Genomic DNA, 21,231 nt, shown 5'->3' with positions numbered 1-21,231 from the left:
TCTGTTTATTGACTATAGATTTTTGTCTCTTGTTTTTGGAATGGTTCACTGGCGATTGTAAGTCGGAACCAAAGATCATGATCTGAACGTGTTACACCGAAAATTGCCCCCAACATGGGAGGTGCAGCGGATATGAGTGGATCGCAGTAGTCGGCAAAAGATTATTTGAACACAACCCGATTTATTATACTGTATCGTTTTAATCTGATTTCATTCTTAAGACTTCAAACACACTCCTTCCGCTTCTCTGTCGAAAATCATCCGGAACAGGCAACAGTTTAAGCCACGGCGGAGCAAGTTGAGTGTCTATTTTTGTCTCCTGCCTCAAAAGCACAGTGTGTCGGTTCGTATGAAGCTTTTATTTCCATAAAGACTTGAATAATGTCAACGACATCGCTGGATAAAGAGCTGCAGGAGCGTCTGAGAGAGGCCAGTGCCATCGGAGACATCGATGAGGTGAAGACTTTAGTGGAGAGCGGAGTCAACGTTAACTCTCAGAATGAGATCAACGGATGGTGCGTATATAAACACTGATCCGACTCAGGCTAAACCACTTATTTTATTTACTTACTAGTGTACAGTTATATTAACCTTTCCTTCGAGTGCAATTCACCTTTATTCTTTAAGATAAGAGAGCTCCTGGCCACAATTGTTACCTGACACATTAGAGGAGGGGCCAGGAATTTAAGTTGAATTTAAAATAATAATAATGATAATGTTCACAGATAAATCATTTATCACTGCAATTTTCTATTAAAAAAAAAAAAAAAACATGACTTGTCCATTTTAATTTCATGGTAACTTTAACATTTTAGAAAGGGGGTCAAATATGATCATATTTGGGGGTCCATGGTGTCTAAAAGATTGATCTAGGACACCAGTGTCAGATTCATGGGATACTTACCTTATACAGGCTTTTCACACTTGAGATTGTGAAAAATGCAGTATGTCATGTTAAAATACTTTCAGTTTAACATGCAGAGACAGCGAGTAAGACATTACCTTGTAAAGTGCAAACACTGGGGGGTATTCCAGACAGCAGGTTATTTTTCTCGAATTATATTTTTTCTTATTTTATTCTCGTATCGTAGATGTGCATTCAAAAGGTTTTTGAATGGAAATGGGACATTTTCTATATAATGTAATAAAGTACCTTCTGGGTTGACTGATCTTACCGAGAAGTTCAGAGTTGACAAAACCATACAAATTCAACCTGGTCAATTGATTTATCAATTTGATTGAGAGTTAGTGATTAACTAGCGAACAGCCGATCACACAGAACATGGAGAGCGTCAGTTTGATTCCCTTCTAGCGAGAGAGCCGGCAAAATTCACTTCTCCGTTGAACATGAGATGGTTATGAAAAATATCATGCATTTAAATGCCTTCACAAGTCAGGAATGAACACTGCTGCTTCAGTGAAAGATTGAGAAGGCAACTATTGATTATTTCAATGCAACTGAATTTAAATAATAATCTATACAGATTAATAATACAGAGAGCTCGAAAGAAAACACGCAAGATTAATCAGTTTAAAAGCTTTATTTAAGCATGCATTTATATATTTTTATTCATTTAAATGCAACGTTTAATATTAATTACCAATTCTTATAATAATTGTGTAATTATATGAATTATACATAATTATAGTCCATAATAAAAAAGTAATTAGCAGCAAAAGAAAGGTAAAATGTCTCTTAAATTGTATCAGTTTGGGGGCCGTTTACACAAAATCATTTTCAACTAAAAGCGGAAATCTTTGTATGTGTTTTGGTCATTCATGTACACGACAATGATGTTTTGGGGGCCTGAAAACGCAAACTTTTGAAAACCGGTTTCAAAGTGCAAATTTTTGAAAAAAGTACCTTTAACGTCTCCTTGTAACTAAACCACAAAAACGTGACTTAGTGAAAACGGTGATGTTCAGTCTATAGGCGCTTAGTGTTTCTTTACAAAGTGACGAATAATACAGCGTTTTTAGTCGTTTTCATGGATCCGTGAGAACAGGGATTGTTTTGAAAGCGTTGTTGTCTGTACGCGAAACTTTTAAAAATCACAAAAGAAAAACTTCCTTTTTTACATAATTGTCATGTAAACATACGATCTGCTGTAATATGGAGTGAGAGAGACAGGGATTGTGGCTTGAATGCATCAGATACATGTCACTTTCCTCACAGCTGATTGATGAAAATGTAATGGTTTCTGATTGCTATAGATATAGCCCTAACCTTTCAAGTCATGTAGCTTGGCAGCATTCCTGAAATGCTTTATAAGAGAGCTTGTCTTCAGGAGCATGTGAAGCTCTCTGTTTTCTCACTGCTGATATTTGTTGATCAACTGACTTTAGGTGTTAGATTTGTTCTGACGTTCATGCCAGGCCTTAGTAATGCCTGAATGCATTAAAACTCATTTGACTGATTCGCTGTGGAAAGTCATGTTTAAGATAATCTGGTGTCCCCTGTTCATCCAGGACATGTTTGCATTGGGCCTGTAAAAGAAACCACAAACAGATAGTGGCCTATCTGTTGAACGCCGGAGCCGATAAAGACATTCTTACAGCGAAAGAGGAGTTAGCTGTTCAGCTCACTTCTAAACCTGAAATCAGAAGACTGCTGGGAGGTATGCTTTTTAGAAGGAAAAAAAAGGACATGATGCATTACATGCTCAGATACTCTCAAAGCCGTCATACAAAGACATTTAGACTTTTCATTCTAGACATTTACAGTTTAGATTATCATCTAGCGAAGTGTTTTGTTGACTAGAATATGAACACCAGAATATAACGGCGTGATAAATACAAATCATGTATTCCATCTAAATAATGCTAGAAATGCATAAGTCATTTTAATTTGTAAGTTCATAAAAGATAATTAATATTAATTCATATATATATTTGCATTAAAGTTAATTATATAAATTATAAAAAAAAAATGTTTTAATTAAATTTTAATAATTAAATAAATTCAATATTTTTTAATAAATTATTTTAAAGAAAAATTAGGTAATTAAATAAAAGGTTTTAATTAATTTTTTTTTGTTCAAGATGCATAATATTTCAGTGCCACATTAGTTGTTGACTAATATAACATTTTTGTTATTATTATTATTATTTATAAGTAATATTATTATGTATCTGTTAATATTGGATCATTGATTTAGCTAATTTCCCCTATTTCTACATTTAGATTACCTTTACCTTATGTATGTATGTATATATATATATATATATATATATATACATACATATACACAGTAGTCAACATTTGAAGTGGATCAAAAATGATCACCAAAGTTGTCCTAAGATATAAACATATACATTATATTAAAAACTATTGTTTTATTTTTTAATTATTTAAAATATAAAATATAGTGTCTATTTTCTTTTTTGCATCCCTATTTTTTTATATAATCAACTCCTAAAAACACTAAAATACGTATTAAAATAGAAAATCTTCCTTATACTACTGTTTTTACTTTTTTTGAAAGCTTTGCTTAAATTAATTTAATCTTTAAAAACACTAATAATTTAATAACATCATTAAATGTAATCTTTAGCAAATCTCAAAAAGAATGACAATTTTTCATTCAGTGCATTAACTTTTACAACTAGTTTTGATTGTTTTATTTCGGCAATTTGTCGATCAGTGGCCATTACAGTATAATTTAATTATTAATTTATTGTAATAATTTATCATTTTTGTTCTTTTTTCTTAAAAATATTAACATGAAAACAGAAAACCTTCTGTGTAAAGTCATAACGCCCTTTAAACCCTTACGCCTTCACATTCATGTTTATCGTCCTTCTCCAGTGGAAGAGGAAGACATGCCTGAGGTGAAGGAACCAGAGCTGCCAATCATTCCAAACTATCTTTCCAACCCGCCCTTCCTGTACAGCAAGATAGATAAAGATAACCTGAGCATAGCACAGCAAAACGGCACCAACAGTCACCCAGAGCCCCTGGAGTCAGAACCAGCGACCCTGTCGCCGACGCAAGAGCAGCAGCTCCCGCCTCAGCATCAGCAGCCCAAGAGCCTTTACACAGACAGCCAGAGCCCGCAGGAGCTACCCTACGTCCCCATGGTGGAGCAGAACGGCGTGGTCAACGGCGGCCTGCCAATGGAGCTCTCCTCAGAGACTCATCACACCAACCACTGCGAGTTTACACACGCTCATCCTATCGCACAGAACGGCCCAGTGTGTCCCACGCTTCCTTCTCCCGGCGGAAGCAGCAGCCAGACGCAGGTTCCCAACGCCACGGTCACCCGGCAGCCGTCCATCCCGCAGCAGATCAACTGCTCCCAGCTCGGTGGCTCCATGCCGGCCTTCCAGCCCTTCTTTTTCACCAGCACTTTTCCAGTTAACGTTCAAGGTACAGTGTGGGTTTGCTAAGAAGCTTGTTGGTCTGTGAACCGTGCCCTGTCATGTGACTCAACACACCTCCGCTTTCACCTCCACATAAAAAAGTGCTGCAGATAGAGTCACTGAAAGGTGAGGTTGCTAGGTAGCAAGAAAACAGATTTACAGTGTAGGATACACTGTAAATGAAAATAATGAAAGAAAATTATATATATACATATATTTACATATAAATGTCTATATATATATTTATTTATTTATTTATTTATTTTATGCATATAAATATACCAGAACATGTATAGAGCTAGATATATGTTAGAGAGTGCATATATTTCAATAGGGTATATATATATATATATATATATATATATATATATTTATTTATATATATTATTGTTATTATTATTATTATTATTTATTATTTTTTTCAAATAAATTCTTATCTTTTCAACTTTCTATTTACCGAAGAATCCTGAAGAAAAAAAAATATTAAGCAACACAACTGTTTTCAACATTCATAATAATCAGAAATGTTTCTTGATCATCAAATGACACTGAAGACTGGAGTAATGATGCTGAAAATGCAGCTTTGATCACAGGAATACATTACATTTCAAAATATATTTGAATTGAAAACAGTTATTTTAAGTTATTTCAATTATTAGTTATTACAATATTTCTGTTTGTACTGTATTTTTGATCAAATAAATGCAGCCTTGGTGAACAAGAGACTTAAACATTTAAAAAATCTTACCGACCCCAAACTTTTGAAAAGTATCTCAACTGAATTTATTTGTTCGCATCTATTTTACTGTAAATCTTGGCTGCTCGGTCATACACTTAAAGGAGAACTCGGCAACTCTAGCGAACTCTAGTCACTTCTTCACTGATTTTCCCTTTTGTTGTCGCATGTTTTCCCCACGAGCTCCCCCTACAGCTGTGGGGGGGCGTATATGTCACAACACGGTCGTAAAAAACTCACTTGCGGCGGCCTCCTCCCCTCTCCTTTGATCGGAGAAAGCCAACTGTATCGCGTGGAGCTATGTCTATCGAGGTGGGTAATCTGGTAATACATCATACATGCGTGTGTGTTTATGTTGAATTGCCGTAAAGCGATTCGTGTTTCGCGCTCGTTCTCGTTCTCGTTCTCGCTCTCGCTTCTCACGAGACTTCCAATTTCTATTTTGCCGGGACGGTAGTCCCCAAGTTGCAAGGTTGGTTTTCCGCCTGGGAACGCTGGGGGGAGCGGGGAAAGTCACCAATATCACCAGAACAGGTTGTTTAACCATCCAAATGATTTCTAGACAGTTGTATTAAGTTAAAAAAGTTACCAAGTTCTCCTTTAAATCTAAGGGATTTTAGCAGACGTTCTTATACATATTGACTTGATGCGCTCATTCCAACATGACTTCAAGGCAGCAGATCTCCACAAACAGGTTTGCACACGCTTTCTTTAAATGCACATGCACCAAACAGACTGGTTTGAGGAATTCACAAAGATGCCTCGAGTCATAATCGTGCTGTCTCTTCCCAGAGCTCGTCCTGAAGGTCCGCATCCAGAACACCAATGTCAGAGAGAACGACTTCATCGAGGTGGAGCTGGACAGGCAGGAGCTGACGTATCGCGCCCTCCTCCGCGTCTGCTGCCGCGAGTTAGACATCAGCGCAGAGCACGTGGAGAAGATCCGCAAGCTGCCCAACACTATGCTCAGAAAGGTGAGGCCTGAGCCTATTAACAGCTTAGTCAACTCACCCAGATCTGACGTATGTGGTCCTCACAGCCGACTGCCTTCTAAGGCAGTATCCTAACAGGGATGGAACTTCATAAATGACTGATTTGGAACGATCTACATAAGCAGTAGATGACAAAATAAAAGCTTGATGGTTTAAAGCTGCAGTCCGTAACTTTTTTTTGGGGTTAAAAATGATCCAAAATAACATTTTGAGCAAGTACATAACCAGCCAGTGTTCAAAACTATCTGCTTGCCTTAGTTCGATTCAAAACGGTAAGCTTGTAATGTTTTTAATTCCAGTGGTAGCCTGGAAATCCAGACCTAATTCTGGAAGATTAATGGTCTGGCATCGACTAATGAAAATCGGCCAGCTCGAGGGGCGGCACCAAGCATGCATTTGAAAATCTAACTGCACGCAATTGGATAATACCACAACCAATCACAACAAGCCCCATACGCTTCGCTACCAGCGGAGCTAACTGGTAGATTAGACTCTTGCCGTATCCGGTCGGCAAAACAGCAAAAAACGCCCTTCTTGCAAGGCACAACCCACGTGAAGTGGATAATTCTGTGAATAACTGCAATTGCAGATTTCAAACAGAGATGGCGACAAAGAGGAAAAACTACGGACTGCAGCTTTAATGTATAAATATAAAGAAATTAAAACATATAATCACAACATTTCTGGCCAAATTGTGCAGCCCTACAAACAAGCACAGCAAATCTGGAGATTTAAATCGCAATTGCAATTTTTATCAGAAAAATCGCAGATTCTTCCCCCAAATCGCACAGCACTAAACTTTAAAGGGGTCATGACGAAGTTTCGATGAAGTTTTTTGCACAAAAACAAATATATATGCGGAAAAACGATTATTTTCAAACCTCTGTCTGAAATGATCTATTTTTAAAGGGCGGCTCCTTTAAAATAGCAGAAAATAGAGTTAGCATTGTTAGGCATTGAAAACATAGTTTCCTACACGTTTGAGAGTTTTGCAAGTCGTGTTGTTTGATTTAATACAAAGACAAATCTTCCCATGCAAATGCATATTTCTAGCTATTGGTGAAGGAATGATGTTTTGGATCTGTTCCTCTTGGTTTAGTTCGCTTGAAGGGCCATCATGATGCTTCGTAAAAGTGACATTCTGTTTGGTTGAGCAAAATCCTCTCCTGTTTAAGCTTGTCTAAATCTACAGACAAAGTTTGTTGAGATGGTAAATCCAAACAGTGCTTTTTAACATTGAGTAGTAGAGGCAGTTCTAGCTTCAAAAAGAGTGGCCAACATGATAATAATGGCTGAAATTGGACAAGCAAACCCCATTGTGCTTTTTGCCATGTTGTTCATTTTATTATATCCAACTGCAGACACCGGTGGAGTTTAGTTCTTAAGGCCTGTTCACACCAGGAACGATAGTTCGTATATTTTTGGTACATAATATCCTTAAAAGACAAGTGGAGTTGGGAGAATCTGTCACTCTGATTAGAGAGTCGTCGTCTTTTGAAGACAAATTTTATTCATACTTTCGAATTAATCAATAATAGTTTGTTGCATTTACACGTCTTTTACCAGCAGATGTCCTCAGCATGCTACGTTCTGAGCGCATCTAAACAGTGAATTTGGCTGACGAATTCAATAGTGGCATTTTTCTTTACCTCGGCGATTAACTTCTCCACAATGTCGTCTGCATTTAGCCTGGTTAAAACCAGACCATTCTCAGTAGTAACTGAGTTATGGTCTGGCAAAGCTTCATTAATAACTCATTTCCAAAGGGGCGTCACCAACGGACGTCGCTCAAAAGCCTCTGGGCGGAATTGGATAGACCTAAAACTCAATCAGAGCGATCGTCATGTGTAAAGCCATATGCTGCGTCCCAATTCGCCTATGTTACACTACGCCATAAAAGTATGTACTCTTTTTGTGAAGAAAATGTATTTACTTTTGAATGTGTAGCAAAAAAGTAGGCAACTTTGGGACATACTACTTCGTCATCTTTATCGGACGGATCTGTCGCGTGCATCCTGTCACGTAAACTGCCCTGTCAATCATCTTGTCACAGTTAAAATCCTCTATTAAATCTAATTTAATTTCCTACCGTTTTGGAGAGAAATGTAGCAGCACGTTCATCTGCCAGTGGGTCTTTCATGGAGACTGTCCTCATGTGTTTGCAATTTGAATATAATAATGCTGCATTTAAAAGTTGGTGCGCTTCACCAACGGAGTGGACGTCGCTCAAATGCCTCTGGGCGCAATTGGACCTAAAACCAATCAGAGCGATCGTCATCGTGTAAAGCCCGCCTCATCGTTTCTAATTGGTGCCGCGATTTCCACGGCATGGAAATGGACTTGAATGAGCTCTTTGCATTTAGAGCAAATCTAAATTTGCCGGAAGTTGTCTGGGTTTTCCCAGGCGAGTCTGCATTTTAAATGCCCTTTAAATTCGAGTGGATTCTGATTGGCTGTCAGTGTTTTATCGTTCGACAGCTGGAAAAAAATCCTTCTGAAATCCCAACGATATCATTCCTCATATCTTTATCGTTATAGTTGTGGTGTGAACTCTGCTATTCTTTAATATGGAGAACGATTTTTAGAACTATATATTTATCGTTATCTTTATAGTTATCGTCCTTTGTGTGAACAGGCCTTTAGTGTTTATGCCAGACAGCGATGGGTACAAAAGTTTTCTTCAGTGCATTAAGCTGGACAACCCTACTGCATCATGGGAATGTCTCTGCTGCCACATCGAATGGCTTCAGCTCTCATTTGCGATCTCAAAAACAACAGAACAATGGACACTACTTCCAGATCATTCAACGCTACATCTGTCTAAATGTGTACATGTTCCTTTGGCAGGATAAAGATGTGGCACGGCTACAGGATTTCCAGGAGCTGGAGGTGGTGCTGGAGAAAACCGAAGGCTTGTCGCTGTTCTCTGGAGGTCAGGGAGGTCTGACCGACAGGCCCTGTTACAACATGAAGGCCTCCAGGCTCACCTACTAGCTTCACATTAGAGACTCTCACGGTTTACCCGCTTCCTGAAATCCCAAACACATTTTGGATCCCAAAATATGCTCATGCTTTGGGTTGGTAAACAGATATAACATGTTAGCCTTATTCCTCCTCTCCTTCATTAACAGATGTATCCTTAGTGCCTCCTCTTCCATTGTAACCATAGATAGCTTGTTATACGGGCTTTGACTTGCTCCGGGGTGGATGGTTTTTTTTGCATCGCTTCAGTTTGAATATTTAAATCCATCCAGGCCATGATTGGACTTCGGGAAATATTAAAACGCACCACTTTTGCATACTGTCGGGCCTTGGAGTGTGTTCAGATCTGTCTTACTGCCTTGCCTTCATATCGGGTCACTGTGTGAGAGAGTAGGCACATTTCATCGAACATCCAACAAATATACAGTGTCCTATCTCAAGTTCAGTCCAACATTCTGGTGAATCAGTTTATAAAACTTACGTTTAGTGTCTTTTATGCTTGCGTTGATTGAAGGAAGCCACGCTGATTTCATATCAATGCTTCTAATTCAATAAATATTTTGTTTGCCAGAAAACTCTCCGTGCACTTTACCAAAGCCTTGCCATTATTGGGGAAGCGTCCTTTTTATTTAACCCTTGAGAACTTCAGTGCTGTCTTTTGAATGCTGTTCTGTCAGTCACTGTAAGCCAAAACACTCGTTCTGTAAACTAGCATGGACTGTTTGGAGGAGAGAGGCCTCATGGTCTTGTATGAAGACAAAATATCTTTTAATTCTCTTGAACTTAATAATGTAGCAAAAAAAAATCTTTGTTTTTTTTCCCCTAGGATGAGCTTAATTGCAAAAGAATAATAGGATATTTAACCACAGAGCATACTTTTGAGTTTTACCATGCTTCATTCTCACATATTTGAGAAGCAGGACCTGTATTTAAGAAATAGCGGTTATAGTCGTGCCATTTACTAAACACTTTGCTGCATTGTTGATTATGTTGAGCATAGAAATAAAAATTTTGTTTGCAGTTTGGATAACCCATTTGTGGGGAATTCTTGAGGTTAGGTTTAGGAGCGATGCATAAACACTACATTGTTGTAAATTAGTTTTTTGACTCGATAGAGATTGTGTTACTGTGGGAAGAATTTCTAAAGATTTGTCTTACGAATTGTTTGTAGTTTTCTCTGAGAGTTTGACTGTCTAACCAAGCATATGATCATTAAACATTTAACAATATGCTACTATTGTTCAGACGTAATATTAGCCCCTTGAAAAGACATTGTTAAATTATTGAAATTAAAGGTTTTTTAAAAAATGTGCAATTGTTTTAGTATTATATATGATACTAGAATCTGACGATTAAAAGAAGTATTATACACTTCAGTTGAAATAAAACAATCGCATTTTCTTTTCTTTCATATGTTCTCAATTAACTTAAAGACAGCTGGGAAACAATTTCCAGAAATTCCTTTGCTTTTTTTTTTTTATGTGTGGTTAACATGATTGACAATTTACAGAATCTATCAATCTATTCTAGAATAATGCTATTTTTTTAAATATACTATTGTTTATTGTTAATTCATAATGCATTATCATTACACAATGTATTGTTAACTGATTGAACCTTATTGTTCATTTTTACTGAATTTAACATAGATAGATAGATAGATAGATAGATAGATAGATAGATAGATAGATAGATAGATAGATAGATAGATAGATAGATAGATATTTTGACAGAAAGATAGATGGCTAGATAGGTCGACAGAACGATAGATAGATAGAGCGATAGAAAGATCGACAGATAGATAGATGGCTGTATCGACAGAATGATAGATAGGTAGATAGATGGCTATATCGACAGAATGATAAATAGATAGATAGACAGACAGACAGACAGATAGATAGATAGATAGATAGATAGATAGATAGATAGATAGATAGATAGATAGATAGATGGCTGTATCGACAGAATGATAGATAGGTAGATAGATAGATAGATAGATAGATGGCTATATCGACAGAATGATAGATAGATAGACAGACAGACAGATAGATAGATAGATAGATCGATCGATAGATAAATGGATGGCTATATCAACAGAACGATAGATAGATAGATAGATGGATGGATGGATGGATGGATGGATGGATGGATGGCTATATCAACAGAACGATAGATAGATAGATAGATATTTTGACAGAAAGATAGATGGCTAGATAGGTCGACAGAACGATAGATAGATAGATAGAGCGATAGAAAGATCGACAGATAGATAGATAGATGGCTATATCAACAGATAGATAGATAGATGGCTATATCGACAGAACGATAGATAGATAGATAGATAGATAGATAGATAGATAGATAGATAGATGGCTATATCAACAGAACGATAGAATGATAGATAGATACATGGATGGATGGATGGCTATATCAACAGAACGATGGATGGATGGATGGATGGATGGATGGCTATATCAACAGAACGATAGATGGATGGATGGATGGATGTTTCCTTGAAAGTAAAGGCAAGTGAACAGATCTTTCTTTGGGTAAAACAAAAATGTAGTGCAACATGCCATTGCTAAAGTTCACCAATAGAGGACAGGCTCAGTCTTGAAGAAAGAGACTCCAGACAGCAGGAAGGAAGTGTTTCCACTCTGTTAAACTCAGTGGAGCTCCACACCGCATAGCAGAGTTACTGCACCACACTGCACAATGCAACATTTACAGTTTTAAACATCAGAGTTGCAGAAGAATATTTAGCTTTCACTAAAAGCTTGAAATTCTGAGGACAATATTGTGGAGAGAAGGGGGAATTGCAGTAAATAAGACCTTGTTACATTTGCATTTTGTTTAAACATCTGATTTACATTGTAAATATAAAATTGGTGACAGGTGTATTGATGATTTTTGATCAAATGTATTATACAGAAACCCTTTGTTTATTCAAACTTGTGAATTTCTTTCACATCGGAGTCGGGAACTAACTCGGCTCACCAACTGCCCTTTGACCTCTTTCGCTCAATTGCACATTTTAAGGGAAACGGAGCCCCGCCCCGTTCAGCACTATAGATCACATGAGCGTGCAGGCATCTTACCCAAGACAACAGGAAATTACACTAGAATCCTTGCATTTGTGCAAGAACCAATGATCCAATGCAAGCTATACATTGTAACTAAGAAAAGCATTAGAGCATTACAGTTGTGTGTTGTAGAAAGATCCTGAAGCTATTGTGTTCTCAGCTTGGTTTCCCATCTGAACTTTAAAACAGTTGCGCTATCTTTTCATGTTCTCGTAGCAGATCACATCTCTCACCCCTCACGGTGAAACTAGCATGAGATCTCTGTCCGTTTTCAGTAAACAACAGTGTGTCCGTCTGAAGACCAGACATCTTGCTGCACCTGGCAAAAGGATCATTCTGCTCCGCTGATCCGGGAACAACCGTCCCGTATTAACCTCAACTACTAGCCAATACAAGAGAAAGTGACAAACTGTTCAAGGTTTAGCAGATCCGGGTCAGCTTTAAGTATGTGTGTGTTCACTGGCCAGTTTATTAGGTACAGCTTGCTAGTACCGGGTTGGACCTCCTTTTGCCTGCAGAACTGCCTTAATTATTCATGGCATAGATTCAACATTGTGCTGGAAACATTCCTCAGAGATTTTGGTCCATATTGTCATGTGGCATCACACAGTTGCTGCAGATTTATCGTCTGCTCATCCATCATACGAATCTCCCATTCCTTCACATCCCAAAGCTGCTCTATTGGATTGAGATCTGGAGACTGGAGGCCATTGAGTTTAGTGAACTCACGGTCATGTTCAAGAAACCAGTTTAAGATGATTTGAGCTTTGTGAGTTATCCTGCTGAAAGTGGCCATCAGAAGATGATACACTGTGGTCATAAAGGGATAGAGATGGTCAGCAACAATACTCAGGTAGGCTGTGGCGTTTAAATGATTCTCAATTGGTACTAAAGGCCAAAAGTGTGCCAAGAAAATGTCTAACACACCATTACACCAGCAGCAGCCTGAACCACTAATAAAAGGCAGGATGGATCCATGGCACGCTTTCATGTTGTTTACGCCAAATTCTGATCCTACCATCTGAATGTCTCAGCAGAAATCCAGACTCATCAGATCAGGCAACATTTTTCCAATCTTCTACTGTCCATTTTTGACTGACTGGAGTGTTACGTGGTGTGTGTCTTCTGCTGCTGTAGCTCATCTGCTTCAAGGTTTGGCGTGCTGTGCGTTCAGAGATGCTCTTCTCCAGACCTCCGTTGTAGCAAGTGCTTATTTGTGTCATTGTTGCCTTTCTATCAGCTCGAACCAGTCTGGCCATTCTCCTCTGACTTCTGGCATTAACAAGGCATTTTCGCCCACAGAACTGCCACTCAATGGATACTTTTTTGGACTATCCTCTGTAGAGATGGTTGTGTGTGAAAATCCCAGTAGATTAACAGTTTCTGAAATACTCAGACCAGCCCGTCTCGCACCAACATGCCACGTTCAAAGTCACTTAAATCACCTTTCTTCCCCATTCGGATGATCAGTATGAACTTCAGCAGATCGTCTGCATCCGAAATCGCACACTTCCCTTACTATATAGTAGACGAAAAACAGTATGTGACAAAAGCAGTATGTCCGAATTCACAGTAGCCTACTAAGGCAAAAAAGTACCTGAATGACCTTCCACTTCCAGCGAGATTGTGCATATGATATAGAACATACTTTTTTTAGTAGCCCTGAAGTAATTACTCAAATTCAAAAAAAGTACCTACTCAAGAGAGTATGCGATTTCGGACGCAGCCACTTTCTACATGCCTAAATGCATTGAGTTGCCGCCATGTGATTGGCTGATTAGATATTTGTGTTAACGAGCAGTTGAACACATGCACCTAATACAGTGGCATGTGAGTGTGAGGTACCATATATAATATTTAAGAAATGTATACATATTTTATTTCTTATTGACTAAAGAATATTTAAAAAAAAAAATGTTTGTGGCTGTTTTTTATAAGGTGGCTATTTTGCCCTAAACACAATAAGTCTGAGGAAAATTGTGTAAAATGAAAACACATCTCATGTGTCCTCCAGATGTTGCGCCACACATTCTGCCGCTCTTGCATAAGAACAACCTGCTGTGTTGAGAAAAGTGACAGGTCACCCTGCCCGCCTGCCGCGTGCGTGTGGAGGCGACTGAACGTTTCAAACAGAGCTTAGCTGAGAGTTGGTGGCTCTTTTGTGTGCCAGTCAGACGATATAATGAGCTTATGAGAGGTAATAACACGTGCATTGTTTTTTATGACCCTTCCCTCGGGTGGGGAGCCCATGGCACACAGACAGTGTGAATACCTTTCAGAAAGCTCATAAGTTCACACAATAGATTCATCTGAAGTAGAAGCCCCATTGAATCACTGCTCTATTGCAGTGTATTGATTTACTGCAGGTGGTACATGTTTCCGTGACATAAAATGGAGACAGCTGCTCATTTCTGTCATGTAGTGTGTTCTCAAAATCTTGTGAAATCAGTCACATTATATTCTTTTTTACAAAAGCTCGCATTCTGTAAGTAATTAAAGTGATTTAAAGTCCAGGTCAGTTAGGTTAAACTAGCAAACCATAGGAATATCGCTTCATGTTCTGAACACAGAGTTTCTATTAAATGCAAGTCATAATGTTGTTCCTGTGTAAGGCGGACATTTTGGGTTTTTCCAGTCAGAGCTCATAGACTACTTTAACGTTGTCTTATATGTTTAATCATTTAATTTCTTTAATCATTTTGAACTATTTAAGTATCTGCTATGTTGATGGGCTACAAATTGAACGACTAAAAATATGGGGAGAGGAAAAACCATTGTATGACCGTTTCATATGAAGTCTGGTGACAGCATTGGTTGTATGTTTGAACCACATGACCTCCACCCTGTACCCTCAGGTGAGGTCGCGCACATGTAGTGTTTCTTTACAAAGTGATATCGCCACCTACTGGCCTGGCATGAATAATACAGCGCTTTTTTAGTTGATTTCTCAGATCTATGTCCAGATCGCTTTGACAATATTGTCGCTTGTGTGCAAAAAACGCAAAGGAAAAACATTTCCCTTTTTAGTACATCTTTGTCTTGTAGCCAAAACGTACCCTTAGTAAATAATGTGTGTATGAAATCATTGTGAGACTGATTCTTTATGTATGTTTAAATTATTATACTACCAAATATAGTAAGTACACTGCCTTTCAGAAGTTTGGGGTCAGTAAGAAAGCAAAAAAATTTTTTTAAAGTAAATGATTTTATTCAGCATTTAATTGATCAAAATGCACAGTAAAGACATGAAATGTTACAAAAGATTTATATTTCAATTGCATTTTAATTAAATTAAATAAATGATTGAACCTTTTAAAGAATAATGAGAAAAAGAAAATGAAACATTAAAGAAAATATTTTCAACATTGATAATAATGAGAAATGTTTCTTGAGCATCAAATCATCATATTAGAATGATTTCTGACAGATCATGTGACACCGAAGACCGGAGTAATGATGATGAAAGTTCAGCTTTGACATAAATTACGTTTAATTTTCATATTTTCAATCAAATAAATGCAGCCTTGCTAGCAGACCAGACTTCTTTCAAAAACACCAGAACCCCAGAAAAAGAAAAAAAAAGATGATATAATCAATAAGTTATGACAACATATGTTTTTACATTGCTTTAACTCATCAAAATAAATTAAGCAATTTTTTTATTTTTATAAGTTAGCTTTTACAAGATTCAACTAATTTATTAATGCAATATAGGTTGAAATTACTTAAACATCCAAGTAGATTAAGGCAGCAACTTTTTTTTTTTTTTTTTTTTTTTTTTTTTTACAGTGTACTGCATAGTGCTCAACAGAAAATTAGTAGGCTGTTTTCAGTGCGCACTGCGCATTACACCAGTTGGGTTGGCCATTCCAAAGATAGCAGACTTCTTATTGGGTAGTGAAGAGTTAACCCCTTACCTGACAGGGATCACTGGTGATCCCAGATTATTTTAGTTCAAAATATGTTTGAGCTTATATATCTCAATATTAATAACAGTCTGGTTAATTTTGAGTCTTGAACTATAAACTCTCAAGGGTTGGCTTTCTAAATGTATGTGTGTTATGTTTCTATTCAGAATTACTTATGAGCAGTAACCTTTTTATTTTGGGCATTTCATGTATGCAGCACTTGCCAAAATTGGGGGTGATGAGCAAGGGGTTAAAAGGTGTTCTGGTGCGTCACGCAGGTGCCTCTCTGCGTCTTAAATTTCAAAAGCGTTCGAGAAGTTAGTGTACCCTTAACTGCTACATTGAATAAAAAACAGTGGCTATAGGCTTCGTTTTCAAGTGTTTGAAATGTGTAATAATAGGGTTGAACCGGCAACCTATAATCTCCCAGCACTGATGAACGTCGCGCGCGGATCGACCTCTCTTCCACTCCACAAACCTCTTGAACGGATCACACGTCCTCCACTTCAGCCAGGGTCCTCACTTACTTGTGCCCTATTTTACGCATTGTTTTGGCGGTGACTGCGTAGCTTTTCGACCACTGGAACGTTTCCTTTTTCGAAAGGACTTTTTTTTCTTTATCGTGTGGATATGTGGTGGATGCTGTTTCCCAGATGGATTTGGTTTTTGTTCGGACACTTCTGCGTCTTGCGTTTGGACTTGCGCGCGAGAGCGATGCCAATGACTCTGTCCAAAGTGGTTTATTCTCACGCGGGAATGTGTCCGAACGAGATGAACCCGAACCTGTGGGTGGATGCCATGAGCACCTGCGCGCGCGAGTGCGAGTCCGACCAGGTGAGTCCAGCTGCTCCATTCCTATGCGTCTCTCTATCACATGGCTAGCAATTAAAAATAAATGCACCATGTAACCACAGAAAAAAAAAAAAAAAAAAAAAAATAGAAATAGTTTTACTATTTCTAGATAGCCTACTGTAATGAAACTGCTGTAACGTGACATCAGCAGCTGTCTAAATATAGGTCATTTTCATTCATTCATTTGCAGTGTATTAATTTAGATTTGTAATCTCACATACCTATATTATTTTGCCATAAACAATAGTTAGCATAGTGCCAAATTGGCCATGATAATCATAGTTCACGCCGACGCATATTTGCTATATAGATATACAATTGTAACTACAGTAAAACTGTTAATATGGCATCATTATCAACAACTGACATGAAATTAGAAACAAAACAAAGACAGAATGATTATGAAAATATAAAACGGTTTTACTAATTTATCACGAACTGTAACTCTAGTATCACTTATGGTTAGCATGGTAAATTTGATCGAAATTATAATCTTACTAAATTGACCATGGTAAGAAACCATAGTTTTACAGTTATTGCTGCTAATGTGGTTTTAGCTAGTACTGTCATCAAAAAGAAATTAAGGAGAAAAATGACTAACACTATAAAAAAATTAAAAAAAGATATATATACGATATATGTAGCCTATATATTATAATTACACTGTCTGGAGATATTATTTTTATATTAATTTTTGAATTTTACTGTTTGGCTGTTACCATGGTAATTTTTGTAAGGGTGGATTTACAGCATTCAGAGATGTCATGTCATTACAAAATAGCATGTTTTTTATAAGATCAACAAAAATCTGTCCTTATTAATCCATTTGAGTTGCTGTGACACCAGAAAATGTCTAATTCAATATGTTTTAAATACTTAATTTATAAATGATTTAAAAAGAATATGCTTGAACTCCTAATCATCTGCATACATTTTATTAAAAAAAAATTCTAATTGTTTGAAATGAATGAAAAACATGATTTTTTTTATTTACATTTTTAACCTATGCTAACAATAAAAACTATCAAACAGCATCAGTCATGCTATTAACTTCTACAAACTTCCACATTCCTAGTGATATCCCATTTTTGTTCCTCCAGGACTGTGAGCCATTCGAGAAATGCTGTTCAAATGTTTGCGGACACAAGAGCTGCGTGGCTGCCCGCTACATGGACCTTCAGGGCAAGAAAGGTCCAATGGGGATGCCCAAAGGGGTCACCTGTGACAAATTCATGTGCACCCAACAGGGTTCGGAGTGTGAAATCTGGGACGGACAGCCAGTGTGCAAGTGCCGGGACCGTTGTGGACGAGAGCCCCATTTCACCTGTGCCTCGGATGGCATGACATACTACAACAAGTGCTATATGGATGCTGAGGCTTGCACCAGGGGTGTGACCCTCACAGAAGTCACCTGCAGGTACCACTTTAGTTTGTCCAACACCAGCCCTCCCCCAGCGGAGACCACTGCCCGGCCAACCACCGCCCATCTTGAGACCACTCCCATGGACGTTCAACGTCCCAACATGGTCAGCAACCCAGCGCACCACATTGTGTTTGTTGGCGAAACGGCCAGCTTCCTCTGTGAGGTGACAGGAAAACCGAAGCCGGCGATTACATGGGAAAAGCAGATTGAAGGTAAAGAGAACACTGTGATGCGACCCAACCACGTGCAAGAAAATATAGTGGTTACCAACATCGCCCAGCTGGTCATATACAATGCCCAGGTCCAGGATGCCGGCATCTACACCTGCACTGCCACGAACCAGGGTGGATCTGTGCAAGCCCATTTCCCACTTTCTGTGGTCCCTAGGGAGCAGACCAAACCGGAGCCGGTGATGAATTCCACACGCCTACCTGCTGAAGAGTGTCTGAAAACACCTGATATGGATGACTGCGGCGAGGAGAGTATGAATTGGTACTATGAAGCCAAGCGCAACAACTGCTTTACCTTCACGTACAGCCAGTGCAACAAAAACCGAAACCATTTCGATTCATACGAATTGTGCATGCTGTCCTGTGGAGCGGAGCTTGCAGCACCTTGCTCCCTGCCCAGCGTACAAGGTCCCTGCAAGGCTTACAAACCACGCTGGGCTTACAGCCATGTGCTCAAGAAATGCCAGTCATTTGTTTACGGAGGCTGCGGCGGCAACGAGAATAACTTCGAGAGCAAGGAAGCCTGTGAGGAGATGTGCCCCTTCCCCAAGACCCACAACTGCAAGCCATGCAAACCCCGGCAGAAGATGGTGCCCAGCTTCTGCAAGAGCGACTTTGTGGTCTTGGGCCGTATTTCGGAGTTGAACGAGGACCACGATTCCGGCCACGCGCTCATCACGGTGGAGGAGATCTTGAAGGATGAGAAGATGGGGCTGCGGTTCTTCGGGCAAGAGCCTCTGGAGGTGACTCTGCTCAACATGGACTGGAACTGTCCCTGTCCGAACATAACGAGAGCCGAGGGACAGATGATCATCATGGGGGACGTTCACAACGGCATGGCCGCGCTGCAGCCCGACAGCTTCGTGGCCACTTCCAGTGTACGGCGTGTTCGCAAAATCCGTGAGGTTATCAACAAAAAGACTTGTGATGTTTTAAAGGAGTTCAGCAGCACAAAGTACTAAAGCGCTTACAATACCTAAATCTCTGGACGCCCTAAACCAGGGGTGTTAAATCCTGCTCCTGGAGGGCTACTTTCCTGCAGAGTTTAACGCTAACACACTTTCCTGTAAGTTTGTAATGATTCTGAAGACCTTGATTAGCTGGTTCAGGTGTGTTTCATTAAGGCTAGAGCTAAACTCAGCTGGAGGGTGTCCCTCCAGGAGTAGGTTTGGGTTCCCCTGTCCTAAACCAACGTGCCTGCCTCTCACCTGCTTTTCTCCGTGAAGCAGACTCACTCGCAAACTTGACTTGTAGTTTCTACGATCATATGTTGTGCTTCTGCCGCAGCATAAAGCTGCTTGAATTATCCACAGAGAGATGAAATATGTGGATTACACTGTGTGAATGACACATAAACATGCTTATATACTAGATGATTTCATACGAAAGTATTACCTTATTTACATCTACATGTTGTAGTGTGAGTCCAGTTATTTTAGTTTGACTAAAAATCCACAGATGTTTTTATTAAACTGTCTACCTGTCTCAGAACAAATGCCTTTCAGGCGGTTACTGAACATGAATCTTCAGTGGAAGCAGGTGGTTAAACATTACTAACCTAAAACTTTATTTATACTCCATGAAGATTTCATTCAAGCTGAAGTGTGTAATTTTTTCGAAGATGGAATAAACCCCGTCTTAACATGCAGAGGCAATTTTAAGTAAGTTGATTACCTGGTACACATTGCTTATTTGTTTGAGCAGCCCGGCACAGCGACATTGGCTAATCCAGTACCGTAAACTTATGTATGGATTCTGTTTGTCTGTGTTTAAGAAACCTGTGTGAATACAGTCAATTTTGCAATTTCATTTGCCGCAAAAATTACACACTTCACCTTTAATTATGAACCCATGTCATTCTAAAACTAAAAAAAATATGACATGTTAAATACTCTTGCACCTTATTATAATTCATAGTCTTTCGTATCTGTAATCGTTGTACTTTGTTCCGTCTATTTATGCTTTTACATTACTACCATACATTGAAACAAAGGTAGTCCTATGTACGTGCTTTACAAAGTATGTTACGTGTTTTTTGTCAAACCATACAATGGCAAACATATAATGAGATTATAACTATTATTTTATGAGCTGTTGAAAATGTATTAAACGTTTATGGAAATACACCAGAGAGCCGATTAAAGACATTTTTCCAATCAAATCCTGGACCTTTTCTTGCAAAACTTTCTGCATAGCTGGGGTTGTGGGACTTCATGAGGCGTTTTTGAATGAGCTTTGATAAGGGGGGACATGCTTTATGATAGAACAGCGGCCCCACCCCCCAATCCCGATGGATTCTATTGTCGGTCAGTCCTGGCCTTGGTTCTGGAACAGGTCACATTCCAGCTGTTCTTTGGTGGGAAGTGTTGCGGCTAAGGGGGGTGGGGGGCCAGTCTGATCCCTTGTGTTGTGTCTAGGTCTGGGACTCTCTCCTCGGCTGCAGACCTTTCATGTGAGAACCTTCGCCTCCCCCCAGCCGCCCGGCCCTCTCATCTCCCCAGCTCCAACTCCAGCCAAGCTGTGACCCTGCATGGGAGGGGAGCCAGCACACACACCACTCTCTGTTTTAAAGACACGGCTTTGAACTTTTGACTGGAGCTGGATGGGAGGGAGAGGGATAACACATGCTTTTTCCCTAGGGTGGGCCTCCGATGGCTGCTACC

General features: G+C 39.0%; 2 protein-coding genes across 2 annotated transcripts; both read left to right on the top strand.

Moving 5' to 3' along the window:
• Nucleotides 1-93: 93 nt before the first annotated feature.
• On the top strand, nucleotides 94-10,081 carry ankrd40 (ankyrin repeat domain 40). The gene is made up of 5 exons (XM_079894587.1): nucleotides 94-515; nucleotides 2,470-2,618; nucleotides 3,809-4,369; nucleotides 5,891-6,072; nucleotides 8,938-10,081. The coding sequence occupies exons 1-5, from the start codon at nucleotides 382-384 to the stop codon at nucleotides 9,082-9,084; spliced, it is 1,173 nt and encodes a 390-aa protein (XP_079750713.1). The 5' UTR covers nucleotides 94-381; the 3' UTR covers nucleotides 9,085-10,081.
• Nucleotides 10,082-16,530: 6,449 nt separating this feature from the next.
• wfikkn2a (info WAP, follistatin/kazal, immunoglobulin, kunitz and netrin domain containing 2a) lies at nucleotides 16,531-20,726 on the top strand. Its single transcript, XM_079876781.1, has 2 exons — nucleotides 16,531-16,897; nucleotides 18,016-20,726. Exons 1-2 carry the CDS (start codon nucleotides 16,694-16,696, stop codon nucleotides 19,528-19,530), a joined length of 1,719 nt encoding a protein of 572 aa, XP_079732907.1. The 5' UTR covers nucleotides 16,531-16,693; the 3' UTR covers nucleotides 19,531-20,726.
• The last annotated feature ends 505 nt before the right edge of the window (nucleotides 20,727-21,231 follow it).

Source organism: Squalius cephalus (genome assembly GCF_949319135.1).
Source record: "Squalius cephalus genome assembly, chromosome: 1".
NCBI classification, from domain to species: Eukaryota; Metazoa; Chordata; class Actinopteri; order Cypriniformes; family Leuciscidae; genus Squalius; species Squalius cephalus.
Note: the sequence above shows the minus strand (reverse complement) of the source record. Positions and strands in the feature narration are given on the sequence as shown.

What these genes read in the sequence shown, in the direction of transcription:
- ankrd40 (XM_079894587.1), top strand. Translation starts at nt 382, where the DNA reads ATGTCAACGACATCGCTGGATAAAGAGCTGCAGGAGCGTCTGAGAGAG. An exon ending in CAGAATGAGATCAACGGATG is followed by an intron (nt 516 to 2,469) that starts GTGCGTATATAA and finishes CTGTTCATCCAG; the next exon opens with GACATGTTTGCATTGGGCCT. An exon ending in AATCAGAAGACTGCTGGGAG is followed by an intron (nt 2,619 to 3,808) that starts GTATGCTTTTTA and finishes GTCCTTCTCCAG; the next exon opens with TGGAAGAGGAAGACATGCCT.
- wfikkn2a (XM_079876781.1), top strand. Translation starts at nt 16,694, where the DNA reads ATGTGGTGGATGCTGTTTCCCAGATGGATTTGGTTTTTGTTCGGACAC. An exon ending in GCGAGTGCGAGTCCGACCAG is followed by an intron (nt 16,898 to 18,015) that starts GTGAGTCCAGCT and finishes TTGTTCCTCCAG; the next exon opens with GACTGTGAGCCATTCGAGAA.